The sequence below is a fragment of the Ochotona princeps genome, chromosome 18 (genome assembly GCF_030435755.1).
Source record: "Ochotona princeps isolate mOchPri1 chromosome 18, mOchPri1.hap1, whole genome shotgun sequence".
Classification (NCBI taxonomy): Eukaryota; Metazoa; Chordata; class Mammalia; order Lagomorpha; family Ochotonidae; genus Ochotona; species Ochotona princeps.
In genome coordinates this window covers 40992055-41006042 of record NC_080849.1, presented here as the reverse complement: position 1 = coordinate 41006042, position 13988 = coordinate 40992055, and the positions used below count along the sequence as shown (strand labels likewise).

At 42.3% G+C, this 13988-nt stretch overlaps 1 protein-coding gene across 5 annotated transcripts in view; it reads left to right on the top strand.

Annotated features, from left to right (window-relative positions):
- GREB1L (GREB1 like retinoic acid receptor coactivator) overlaps positions 1-13988 on the top strand; it is a 124106-nt gene that overhangs the window by 15579 nt on the left and 94539 nt on the right. For all 5 annotated transcript variants that reach the window (XM_058677093.1, XM_058677092.1, XM_058677094.1 and 2 more), the window contains exon 4: positions 8906-9082. In XM_058677093.1, the coding sequence (XP_058533076.1) occupies positions 8906-9082 (177 nt within the window). The remainder of the gene's footprint in view (positions 1-8905; positions 9083-13988) is intronic.

Below are 13988 nucleotides of genomic sequence, written 5' to 3'. Positions count from 1 at the left end.
ATTTATTTGAAAGGCAGAAAAAGAGAGAGAGAGGAGAGAAAGGATTTTGCATCTGTTAGATCATGCCCCAAATGGCTGCAATGGCTAAGGCTGGGCCAAGCCAATCCAGGAGCCTAAGTCTCCACCTGGGTCTCCCACTTGGATAAAAGGGACACAGCCCTTGAGTCATTTTTTTTTTTGCTGCTTTCCCGGGCACAGTCTCAAGGAGCTGTATCAGAAGTGCAGCCAGCATCACTGCCTCCAGCTACGACAGCTACTACACTGGTGGTGTCTCTCTCTCTTCCCAACCACCCTACCCTTCCCCCATCCCCCCTGTTTTTTCTCTCTCTCTCTGTTACCTCCCTGCCTCCCTGCCTCCCTCCCTCTCTCTTTGAATATCTGTGTGACTTGAGCTGACAGGTAGCCAAAAGGTAAGAAGAGATTGGGACAATTTTATTTTAATAATTATGTAATAACAACTTTAAGTTTATGGGAAAATTGAGAAAATAATATAGCTTGTTACTGTGCAATGTCCCCTATTATTAACAACTTAAAACACAACACTTTTTTCTTATTTTTTATTGTTGTTATTATCTTCCATGATACAGTTTGAAAGGTATAGAGAGTTTTTTTTTATTTAAAGATTTATTTATTTTTATTACAAAGTCAGATATACAGAGAGGAGGAGAGACAGAGAGGAAGATCTTCAATCCGATGATTCACCCCCCAAGTGAGCACAACAGCAGGTGCTGTGCCGATCTGGAGCCAGGAGTCAGGAACTTCCTCCAGATCTCCCACACGGGTGCAGGGTCCCAAAGCATTGGGCCATCCTCACTGCTTTCCCAGGCCACAAGCAGGGAGCTGGATGGGAAGTGGAACTGCCGGGGTTAGAACCGGCGCCCATATGGGATCCTGGTGGATTCAAGGTGAGGACTTTAGCCGCTAAGCCATGCTGCCGGGCCCAGGTATAGAGATTTTTCCTTCCACTTCCCTTTCAACTCTCCCCCCACCAACCATTTTCCCTATATTATTATAATAATATAGTCCTGCAGCAACAGTCACAAGTCCAACATTCTGCTATTTAAGTGTATCATGGCATTTATCAGCAATGGTAGAAAATCTAGTATGCTATTGTCCAGCTCTATTTAACAGTTTCATTGAGAGTCCTTTTATTTAGGGGAAGAGATAAATACTGTAATGTCTTCGCTGCTAGCATGGTAGTCTTCATTATACAGTTCATCTATGAGAATGTATGTATGTATATATGTTTACATATGTATCTATTTGTCTTGTGTTTTGCCTGAAAATTGTCTTATGTCAGAACATATGATATTTGTCCTTTGAAGATTGACTTGTTTCACTGAACATAATGGTCTTGGGACCACTTTGTTGCAAATGGTAGAATTTTATTCTTTTTAATGGCTTAGTAATATATCATGGGGTAGATATACCACAGTTCCTTTATCCATTCCTCTTTTAATGGATATCTGTAGTGTTTCCATGTCTTTGCTCTTGTGGATTATGCTGATAAAAATATAGGGTTGAGAGTTGCTTTCTCATATGCAGATTTCACTTCTTTGGATATAGTCCCAAGAGTGGGATAGCTGGGTCACTTGGTAGATCAGTTTTCAATTGTCGTAGCTCTCTCCATACTGACTTCTATAAGGTATTACATTTGTTACAATTACTGAGCAACTATTGATACATTTTTTATTAATCCTAATAATAATATAATTTTAGTTTATTTGGGTTCCTTACCTTTTACTTAGTACTTTTTTTCTTAAATTGTTTATTTACTTTGATAGGTGAAGAGAGACAGAGATAAATCTGTCATCCACTGGTTAACTTCTTAAGTACCCTCCACAACAAGATCTGGGCCAGGTTAGAGCCAAGAGCCCAGAATTCATTCTGGGTGTACCACATGGGTAGCAGAGACCCAAATGCATGAGCAGTCATTACCTGTTGTTCCCCAGGGTGTGCACAAACAGAAATGTAGAATTGAATCCAGGTACTCTGAAGTGAGATGTAAACGCTGTAAGTGGCATCCTTTTAAAATGAATTAATTCGAAAGAGCTGTGGAGAGAGAGGGAAAAAGGAAAAGCAATCTTCCATCCTTTGGTTCATGCCCCAGACGGCCACAATGGCCAGTGTTGAGCCAGGACAAAGCCAGGACACAACCGCTCCATCTGCGTCTCCCACATGAGTGGCAGGGATCCAAGTACTTGGGCCATCATTCCACTGCTTTTCCTAGGTGCGTTACCAGGGAAGTGGATCACAATTAGAGTAGCCAGGACCAAGCAGGAGCCTATATAGGATGCCAGCATCACAGGTAATGGCTTTACCCGCTACTCCATAGTGCCAGCCCTTCCAAGTGGCATCCTAAATGTTGCCCCAGATACCCCCTCCTTGCTGTCCTTTCTTCATTTCTAGAAACATTACATTTAATCGTTATGTTTCCCTAACTCTTCTTAGTTATGGCAGTTTCTCAGACTGCTTGTTTTTGATCATCCTGACAGTTTGAGGAGTATTAGTTATGTATGCTGTATTATAGGAACATTCCTATTGGAATTTGTCTGGTAGTTTTCTCCTGATTAGACTGAGGTTTGTGGGAGGGAGATCACAGAGGTAAGGTGCCGTTTTCGTTGTATCAGCATGACTTCTTAGTACTGTGGATGTTGATTTGGTCATCTGACTGACTCGTCCCTCATCCCTTTTTATACTTTCTGACCTGTATAAGGAGCACCTAACCTATGTTTAAGGAGAGGAAAGTTACGCTACACATGCAAGAATGCAGAGTATCTGTTAATGACTTGAAGTTCTACTCAGTGGAGATCTGACTCTTCCCCATTTTATTCAGCTATTTATTTTATTCAGTTATTTACTTATATCATTATGGATTCATAAATATTTATTTTGTGTGTTGTGTTATAATTCAATACTAACTTTCTTTGCTCAAATTGTTCCAGTTTTGAAAATTAGGACCTCTTTCAGTTGGTCTTTGTACCCCGCTAACTAATCCCCGTTGTTGTGGGTTTTCTTTTAATAAAACAGAACGTTTCTTCTCTTGGTGCCACAGGCCCCTCTTGAAATACTTTTAAGAAAAGGAAGCTGGGAAGATGCTTCTCATAGAATCCCATCGTTATTTAATAAGTATTACTTTTTACCTCTAGAGGTCCTCACTTCCTAAATGGGAAAGGCCTCAAGGGCTGTAATCCTAAAAATCGTATGTGCTTCATTATTTGAAGGGCAGTGGATAGTTTTTATCTTGCCTCAGAAATTGTTCTAAAATATCACCTAGGTGCTCCTACCTTCTTAAGGCATTCTCACACTGCTTTCTTAACTGCTTACCTCCTCACGGCATTGTGCTTATCCCCTTACTCTCACTTTCACTGCAATATATTGGTTGCTTGAGAAACTTACTCAGAAATGTCACACTAACAGTGGGCTACTGTGTGGCCTGCACAAACTTGAATTTTAAGGATTCAGCTAGTATAAAATAGGTGGCTGCAACTGTGGCCCATAGCAGGCAGAGGCTGCTGTGTCTGATGGTCTGCGGAGTTCAGCCTAGAAAGGGAAATGCTGGCATCTGCTGCCCAAAAACGGGGCCAGAAAGTTACAGGAGTTTGTCCTATTCAGGCTGGGGCAAGTGAAGCATTGCTTATGGGTCAAACAGGTGTTGATGAGGTTGAAGGAGCATCTGCTTTGGAGTTAGGAAACCAGGATTCTATTCCCACCCACTCCTCCTAGCTGCTGGCCACTTGACCTCACTCGGTTATTTTAACCTTTCTGGACCTTTCCGTTATTTACACATGAAAGAGGTTTAAATGAATGTAGTGTTCCCCAAACTTTGACTCACAAATCTCTCTTGCAGTGATGTATTATTTAGTGAATTCTTCGGGGATTTAAAAAATGAATTCTGCCATTACCTGGCGTATGACAAAAACTTGATTAAAAGCAGAAGTATGAGCAGTTAGGTCAACATATTAATACGCTCCACTTTATTCATACCAGAACATTTGTCTACATCTTATTATTCAGTAATTGATATTCAATCTACTTGAAGCATGTTTTGTTTAAACATTCAAAAATGTACTTCTCTGGCAGTGAGGAGGGGAGTCAAATGTCTTTAAATGTTTTCCAGATTAAAAAAAAAAGTCAAAATCTACTTTTAATTCCCAAGTTTTAGAATTAAAAGAATGCACACATTCATATTTTATAATTTTTGTATTTTTCCTCTGTATGACAAGAATATTTTAAGCTACCATTTGAGGGAAGTTCTTGAATTGTAACATGAAAGAGATAGTGTTTTGCCTCTCACAAATGCAAAGTCAATTGTATCATAATCACTAAATGTTCACTTTTTGAAAGTTGCTTTTTTGCTGTACTAGAAGCATATTTATATATTTTATATCATATAATTTGATAAGTAGAATGGGGTATGAATTTAAATTTCGTATTTAACAAAAATCATAGTTAGGGGCACATTTGTGAATAATTTATTTGTATTCATAAACACAAGCTGATGTTTCCTGAGCTTTAAAAAGTAGTTATTTTATTTGAAATATCCAAAAATTTTCAATTTGAAATATTCAAAAATATTCAAAATATTCCAAAATTTTATTTGAAATATAAATAAAATATTTGTTTGAAGCGCAAATATATATACGTGTATATATATATATATAGAGAGAGAGAGAGAGAGAGAGGCTGACTTAGAGACACACAAATATCTTCCACTCAGAGAAAGATCTTCCTTCTCCTGGTTTAGTCCCCAAGTGTCCTCAATTGCCAGGACAGGGTCAGGTGAATGCTAGAAGCAAGGAACGCATTCCAGGTCTCCCGTGTGGGAGGCTTGAACCGTCACCTGCTGCCTTCCAAGTACACACCAGCAAGAACCTGCACTAGAGATGGAACTGGTATGGGCATTCCAGTAAGGGTTGTAGGCATCCCCAGTGTCGCCTAAACTGCTGCAGCAACTCACACCCTTGGACTTCCCATCTTTAACCAACAACCTACTTTGTGTGTGTGTGTGTGTGTGTGTGTATCTATATAAATTAAGCAGTGTGTCAATATGAATGACTGAAAATTTAGAAATGGAAAATTGTATAATAGTCAAAGCCACACAAAAGTTAATGACTTTTAGCTCCCATAGAACATAGTGTTCTAAAAAGCTGCTAATAATTTGCAGGTTGCTACAGAATTGTTTGCGTCGGTGTGTGCACCATTCTTAGTTGCAGTATCCTGCTTTCCATAGACACAGTCGTGAACTGCTATTGCATTTATATGCACATTTGAGGAAATCATAAATTCTGCTTTTTGTAGCAAGTCAGACTTTTTGCAAAGCTGCTACTGCTGAGGGGGAAATGTGTTTTTAAGTGTATTGCCTAGATATGACTCAGGAAATTTCTGATTAAAGATATTAGTACTATTTTGAGTACTGTATAATTTCTCCTGGATTTTGTCTTTTAGAATTTTATCAAAAAGCCTATGTTCGTACCTCATAGCTTTAGTCCCGGATCATAACTTCTCTTATTTTCTTTTACCAAGTTGAATAGTCCATTCTTTTAGTATAGGTGCTGCCAAAGAGAAGACACACGGTCCATTTCTTACGTGGCAAGCCTCCCATTTCTGAAGTCAGTGAACTTTACTGGATTCATTTTGTAACCTTGGATAATTTCTCTAACCTTTCTGAGACTTGTATTCTTTGTCTGTGAAAAGGAAATGGTAGACCAGGTTGAATATCCTTCATCTTTCCAATACAAAATTTGAAACATTTTGAATGCTTACATGATGCTATAGTAGAAAATTGCCACACCTGACCACATGCATTGAGTTTAAGGAATTACACAGGTATACTCAAAGTAGTGTATAAAACTGCCTTCAGGAAGTGTGTTTAAGGTACATATGAAACATAAATGGATATGAGATTTAGACCTAGAGCTTATCCACAGGCTAGTATGTATATGCACATATCACAAATAAAAGAAATCTGAAATTCAAATACTCCTTGTCCCAAGACCTTTTTAGACAGACAAAAACTCAACTCACATGTATCTAGAATTGTTGAGCAAACTAAACAGGCGAATTTGTCTAGTATTTAGCACCATACTCATTATTAATGCATATTCCATAAATTTTAGCTGCTGTAGTTATCATTAATTCTCAACTTCCAAAAGTGTGAGCTCTATTTCTTTTAATGAGAAATAAGAACACATTTTTTTTTCAGAAATTTCCAGGTATCCATAGGTTCCCCAAAAATGTTTATAAGCTGAATAAATTATATGGCTTTTGTATGGAGACAAGTTCCAAATAAATATAGATAATGTGAATAGTAAGTTTTACTTAAGATTGTTAAAGAATTCATAATAACTTTTTGATAGTAATTTTCTTAATTCATGAACTCTCAAGATTAATTAGATTTTTAAAATAATTTATCCATTTAAAAATTTGTTTAAGATTTTTTATTGGAAAATCAGATTTACAGAGAGAAGGAGAGACAGACAAAGATCCTCCTTCCACTGGTTCACTCTCAAAGTGGCTGCAACAGCTGGCACTGAGCTGATATGAAGCCAGGAGCCAGGTGCTTCTTCTGGGTCTCCCACGAGGGTGCAGGGTTCCAAGGCCCTGTGATGTCCTCAAGTGCTTTCCCAGGCCACAAGCAGAGAGCTGGAAGGAAAGTGGAGCAGCCAGGACATAAACTGGCGCCTGTATGGGATCCCGGCACATTCAAGGCTAGGCTTTAGCCAGTAGCCTACCACGCTAGGCCCAGCTTATCCCTTTTTTTTTTTTTTTTCTAATGTGAAAGTCAGATTTACAGAGAGAAGGAGAGACAGATCTTCCATCCACTGGTTCACTCCCCAAATGGGCAGAGTGCCTGGAGCTGAGCTGATCCAATGCCAAAAGCCAGGAGCTTCCTCCTGGTTTCCCACATGAGTGTAGGAGCCCAACAGCTTTAGCCATTCTCCACTACTTTCTCATGTTATAAACAGGAAGCTGGATTGAAAGTGGGGCAACCAGGACACGAACTGGCACCCATATGGAATGCTGACACCTCAGGTAGATGATTAGCGTGATATGCCACCACACCAGCCCCTAATTCGATTTTTATAAATATTGAAAGAGTCTGTATTAGGTTGGAATATTTGAGCCCCACTGTCTTTATGATTGTAATTTTTATTCTGTTGACTTTTACTAATTCCATGAGGCCTACATTTGAGATTTGATGATCAAAACCAGTTACTAGATTATATATACCACAACTTCATACAATACGTTGATTGAGTTTACATTTTCTCATAGACTAACTGATGACACCCAATTATTTGTTGGCAGTGGTCTAAAATCATAATATGTTTTGCTCCTAGAGGAATGTAAGATGGTTCTTTCCTACTTAGTACTGGGCAATGAGAGGATACTCTCCCCAGATTTGTGTGTAGAGTGAGACCTCAGTATTTCATCCCTCCGGGACTCCCAAAGTACCATTTACCATGCTTGTATTTAGTCTCTCTTGATTGTGAGTGACAGAAACAAACTAAAACAAGCTTAATAAAATCAGAAATTATTGGAGTATTTCCAAAGGAAAAAGGTTACATGACTAAATCACAAAAAGCAGACACAGCTGGGCTCTTGGAATCCAAATACTACCAGAATAATCTCCCTTGGCCTCCTGTTTTTGCCCACAAAATTCTCTCGTAGATGAAGAACAGAGCAGACTGCCAAAGAACAAATGGAACCTGTTGTCCCTGGCTGTATTCACAACTCTGAGGGGAAAGGCTTTGATCCATCTGGTATATGTCAGCTTCCCACCTCTGGCTAGAAAGCTAGAATGTTAACATGGTCGGTCCAACTTGGACTTGGAAGAAGCTCCAGGGCAGTCTGGAACATCACAGTTCTCTGGGGGGGAATTCATGGTTAGGTAGGGAAGAGGCTCAATTCCCAGAAGACATGCAGCAGAGCCCCAGCTGTTCTCTGAAATACTGTCTTTGATGTTTCCTTTTGTTTTAGGTGCCTACAGTATGGCTTCTTAGAGGAAGATGGTTTTTTTTTCACCTCTCTGTCCTCACATCTTTTTTTTTTTTTAAAGATTTATTTATTGTATTATAAAGTCAGATATACAGAGAGGAGGAGAGACAGAGAGGAAGATCTTCCGTCCGATGATTCACTCCCCAAGTGAGCCGCAACGGCCGGTGCGTGCCAATCCGAAGCCGGGAACCAGGAACCTCGAACCTCTTCCGGGTCTCCCACATGGGTGCAGTGTCCCAATGCATTGGGCCGTCCTCGACTGCTTTCCCAGGCCACAAGCAGGGAGCTGGATGGGAAGTGGAGCTGCTGGGATCAGGACCGGCGCCCATATGGGATCCCGGGGCGTCCGAGGCGAGGACTTTAGCTGCTAGGCCACGCCGCCGGGCCCTGTCCTCAGATCTTAAAAGCACTTTTGTGCAGCAATTTGTTTAATAAAGAACTAATGAATTGGTGTCCTTCATTATGGTATACAAAGTGGCCGTGTATGACTTTCTCATGTCATGTGTGCGTGTGTTCAGTGAAAATGATGATTGTTGGTCTGGCCTGTTCATTTATGAGTCACCAAACTCTGAGCTTTGGTCTCTTCCTCTGTAAAATAAGAGCATCTCTGTTTTATTGCCATTCACGTTTGGACAAATGACTTTGCACTGAAAGTAAAATTACTGATAAGTACACATAAAATCAGTGTGACTGAACCAGGTGGAGATATCTCCTGTTAGTGTTTTTCCAGCTGTCTTCACAGAGGCACATAGGATAGATTTGTCTTCTGGGTACAGTATGTGTACTTTACTTATTGGTCCTTATTTGAGATAAGCTACTCTCCCACTAGGTGATAAAGAGATACAACTTCCTTAAATGTTTCACTGTGTTATTTTATTTATTTATTTATTTTACTACTTTTAAGGTTTTTGTCAAGCAGGAAAGGATTTGCGCTTGGTATCGCTGTGTATGGAACAAATCGACATCCCAGCAGGATTCCTCCTGGTGGGGGCCAAGTCTCCCAATCTTCCTGAACACATTCTCGTTTGTGCTGTAGACAAGCGATTTCTACCAGATGATCATGGGAAAAATGCACTTTTAGGTGAGTCTGTCACCCCTACGAAGTTCATTCCAAAAGGAGGGAGTTAAAATGCACATTTACTGAAAATTACCACAGAAATTTTAAGTATCTACCTGGAATTAGTTCAGAATTACATAGTTCAGTTCAAGTATGAAATCTTTCCTTTGGAAGCATCCTAAACGTTTTCTCTTGATTTCCAAAGCAGTAACATCAATTAAGAGATTTTGATCAGACATTATAGGATAGCATGCAGTGCGTCAAAAACTAATCTGTTATAAATCAAAGTAGAATTCTCTCTCAATAGAGTCATTTGATCTTAACCTGATGCCAGGTCAACAAATCCAGTTCATGTGTGGATCATCCATTTTGTGAGTTATTTGTAGTTTGTTCCCTAACGTCTATTATTCCTCTCTATACTAAATTGTTGTAATTCTCACTTCATGGCTAATATAAATTCCAGCTCCTTATTAATGAACCTGGAAGGCAGCAAGTGGTGGCTCATGTAGGTAGGTTCCTGCCACCTACTCCGGAGACTCAGATTGAGTCCTTGGCTTCTGTTTCTGATCTGGTTCGGCCCCAGATATTTTAGGTATTTGAGGAATGATCTAATATATAGTGATCTCTCTCTTTCTACTAATTTAAAGGGATGGGCATTTGGCACAGTGGCTTCAGTGATTCTTTGGGGTACCTGCAATCCCATGTTAGGATGTCTAGTTCAAATCTGGGTTACTTCACTTCTTATCCATCTTCTTGTTAATATGTATCTGGAAGGTGATGGGTGATGGTGGAAATATCAACTCCCTGCCACTCCTGTGGGTGACTTGGATTGAGTTTTGGCTTCTGGTTTTTACCTGGCTCAGCCCTGATTGTTGTAGCTATACAGAGAGTGAACCAGCAGTTTGGCTTTCTCTTACTGTTCCTGTTTTTTAAATGAAGTGAAAAACAAAGAAAGTTTTTAAAAAAATATTTGTTTATTTTTATTGGAAAGGCAGATTCACAGAGAGAAAGATCTTCCATCTGCTGAGTCATTCCCCAAGTGGTCACAATAACCAGTGCTAAGTTGATTCAAAGCCAGGAGCCAGGAGCATCTTCTGGGTCTCCCACGCAGGTGTAGGGTCCCAAGGCTTTAAGCTGTCCTCAAGTGCTTTCCCAGGCCACAAGCAGGGAGTTGAGTGGGAAGTGGAGCAGCCAGGACATGAACCGGCACCTATATGGGATCCCAACCCAATTTTTTAAAATTAAAAAGAAAAGCAAGTCAGTGTGTGTGTGGAATCTGTCAAAATGCTGCTTGTGTGGATTCTGTAGTAAGGCCTGGAAATCTGAAAGAGAGACAAGGAAGTACTGAGTGAGGGAAAGAAAGATTGGAAGGAAAGGAAAGGGAAGGGAAGGGAAGGAAAGAATGAAGGGCTGGTGTTATGGTGTAGTGCAGTAAGCTGCCGTCTGCTATTCTGTCATCCCATGTGGGCACTGATTCAAATCCCTCTTGGGTGCCAGTTCAAGTCCTGGCTGCTCCACTTCTAATCCAGCTACCTGCTAATGCACCTGGGAAAGCAACTGAAAGTGAACCAGGTGCTTGGGCCTCTGTCACCCACCTGGGTGACCTGGATGGAGTTGCAGGTCCCTGGTGTAGCCCTTGCAGGTAAGGCCATTTGAGGTCAAACCCACAGAAGCATGACATCTCTCTCTTTTTGTCTCTCGCTCTCTTTGTGTAACTCTGCCTTTCAAATATCTAGATAAATGGGAAGAAGTTATTCTTCACTTGCTTTTTAGTTGCTTCAAAAATTCAAAGCCTTATCTTGGTTGTTCATAGGAAAGAAGTGCTAAAAGGCTCTCAAGGAAAGGAAATGTGTCTTGATTCACTTTTTAGTGATATTGAGCACATGGTTTAATGTAGAGTATGATAAAGCTTATGCTTTGCACTCTATTATCAAAGACGGTCCAGCAGTTCACTTTTCTTTCATTCATTTACTAAAGCACTCTGTGATATCTTTCCTTCAAAAAGCTTACAGCTGGGAGCTTATTGTGGAACAGCTTTGGAATTTTTTTTTTTTTTTAGCATTTCCAAAGCATCGTGTCCTCATCTGTTAAAATAGTTCAGATATGAGTCCGAACACCAAAAGGTATCTCATAATACCCTTATGCTCAAAATTTTTTTAAAGGTTTGTTTATTTTTATTGGAAAGGCAGATATAAGAGAGGAAGATCTTCCATCCAATGGTTCACTCCTCAAGTGGTCGCAACGACCAAATCTGAGCCATTCCGAAGTCAGGAGCCCAGAGCTTCTTCCTGGTCTTCCACACGGGTGCAGGATCCCAAGGCTTTGGGCTATCCTTGACTGCTTTCCCAGGCCACAAGCAGGGAGCTGGAAGGGAAGCAGGTCTGCCAGGATTAGAACCAGCATCCATATGGGATCCTGATGCATTCAAGATAAGAATTTTAACCACTAGGCTACTGTGCCGGGGCCCTATGCTCATTTTTTTTTATGACTAGAGAAATTCTCACAGGTTACATGAGACATAGAAAAACACAGAAAACATCAGAATAATAGATTGCATAGAAATGAGATCAAAGAGCATGAGCTGCTAAATCAGAACTGGATCTAAAACCCATTGTACTTATTAGTACTTAAAAACAGATTTACTTGTTTATTTATTTAAAAGACAGAGTGACTACACAGAGAAGGAAATTTTCCATCTGCTGGTTCATTCTTAAAATGGCCACCGCAGCCGGGGTGCTGCAGATGGGAGAAGGGAGTCTGAGGACAGGTTCGAGTGGGAGTAGACTGCATTGACAGGTAGGTGAGGGAACTGAGATGGGATGGTTTAGAGAGGGGACAACAGAGGCATGGCTTGGGCAGACCAAGGCACCGGTCCACCTGGGAAACCTGGGCTGGGCTAAGTAGCATCACCTGCCACCTGTCGGCACACACAGAAGCTGGTTTGTTGGGCTAGGCCACAATACCTGTCTGCGAGTGTCAGGGCAGACCGTGTCAGGCTGGGCCTCAGAACTCACCAGAATTTGAATTGGGCATAGGGGCAGATTGTGTAGGGGATTGTGGGCTCACCTCTGTGGGACTGCAGCACCTGCTGGTTTGTATGAGAGTTTGGGGGTGATGACATACTCACCTGAGAGGAATCACTTGACACTTGTGGGAGCCAGGACTGGGAGGAGGCTGGACTGGGTCAGGCTCCAGCACCTGCCAGCACATTCCAGAACCAGGACTGAGGGTAGGCAATGCCAAGTGGGGCTGCAGCACCTGCTAGAATGCATGAGTTCTGGGGCTGGGAGCAGGCCTGGCAGGGGAACTGAAGAAACTCCCTACCAGGTCATATCTCCTGCTAAAGAGCACAACAGCCTGGCCTGGAGGTGGGGGCCAAGGTTGCAGAACTCCTCAGCATTTGACTGAGCCATGCCAAGCTAGCTGGGCTGCCACACCTGACAGCAAGGGCTGAGACTGTGGGGAAGGCTATGTCAGGCTGGGTCACAGAGTACCCACCAGCATACTCAAGATCTGGGACTGTGAACAGGCCTGGTAGGTAAACTCTGGGGACTCCACTGCTAGGCTGCAGCTCTTACTGGTGAGTATGAGACACAGGGCTGCAGGCAGGTCAGGCTGGGACAGGCTGAAACATCCATTGGCTGGGTCTGGGAACGGACCAGTTTGGTGCTCATGAGAGTCAGAATGGATTTAGAATACCTTGAGCTAGACCACAGCACCTGCCAATTCACATGAGAGTTGGGTCTGAGGGTGGGCCAAGCTGGGCTAGGCTGTAGCACCCACTGGTAACAGCCTGAATGGATGTGAACCAGGCAGGTTAGGTGGCAGTACCTACCAGTGAGTGCCAGGACTGGGTGCAAGTTATGTCAGGCTACACTGCAGTACCCCCTGGCAGGTGTAAGAGTCAGGACTGGGAACAGGCCCAGTAGGGGAACTGTGAGCACTCCTGTGCTGGGCTGCAGCTCCCACTGGTGAGTATGCAAGCCAGGGCTGGGGGTGGGCCAGGATATTCAAGGCAGCAGCATCCATTGGCATATGTGTGGTACGGGTGTGTGGCCAGGCCATGCTACATTAAGCTACAGCACCCATGGGTGTGCATAAGGGCCAGATGGTATGTGTGACAGATCAGGCTAGTCTGTAGCATATGCCAGCACATGCGACAACTGGGCATGGAAGCAGACTTGGTGGGGGTTATTGGGGTGCCATTAGGCTGTGGCACCCACTGATGTGCATGAGGACTGGGCCTGCGGCTAGAGCTAGGCTGGACTAGGCCACAAAGCCTGTCAGTTTGTATGAGAGATGGGGTGGGGCTAGGGGCAGAGCTGGCCAGGCAGCTGCATCTACCAGTATGTGTGTTGGCTGGCGTAGGTAACAGACCGAACTTGACCCTACACTAGCTGGCACACTTAATCAAGTCTGAGGTTACCCCAGGCAAGATTTCTTGGGGGACTCTCCAGCTAGATCATTGGGCTCAAATCCTGACCACTAGGAAGATCACTATGTATATGTTCTGACCAGATAGTACATATATCTTGACTTAGCCTCCTCAGTTGCTGATGCCTGTGCCGTGGACAGCATACCCAGATGTACATGGGGGACATGATAGGCAGCTCATCTAGAACAGCAGAGGATGTCAGATGCCTCATCAGAGGTAGAAAATAGAACAGCTTGGAGAACTCTCCTGGCCAGACCTTGCAGCAAATTTCTGGATCTATGGATGCACACAGAGGTGAACTCAGTCAATTAACAGACCTTGGAAAGATTTTTCTTAACCCTGGTGTAATGAAGTTGATGATATTTCAGAACTATCAAAACCACTTAAGTAATATCCTTGGAACATTCTTCCCCATATTGGGGTCTCTAAGGCATCATCCGATGAACCATCCTCCATCCCCGGTTGCCGTTGTAGTTTGACAGCAGGAAGAGGTTC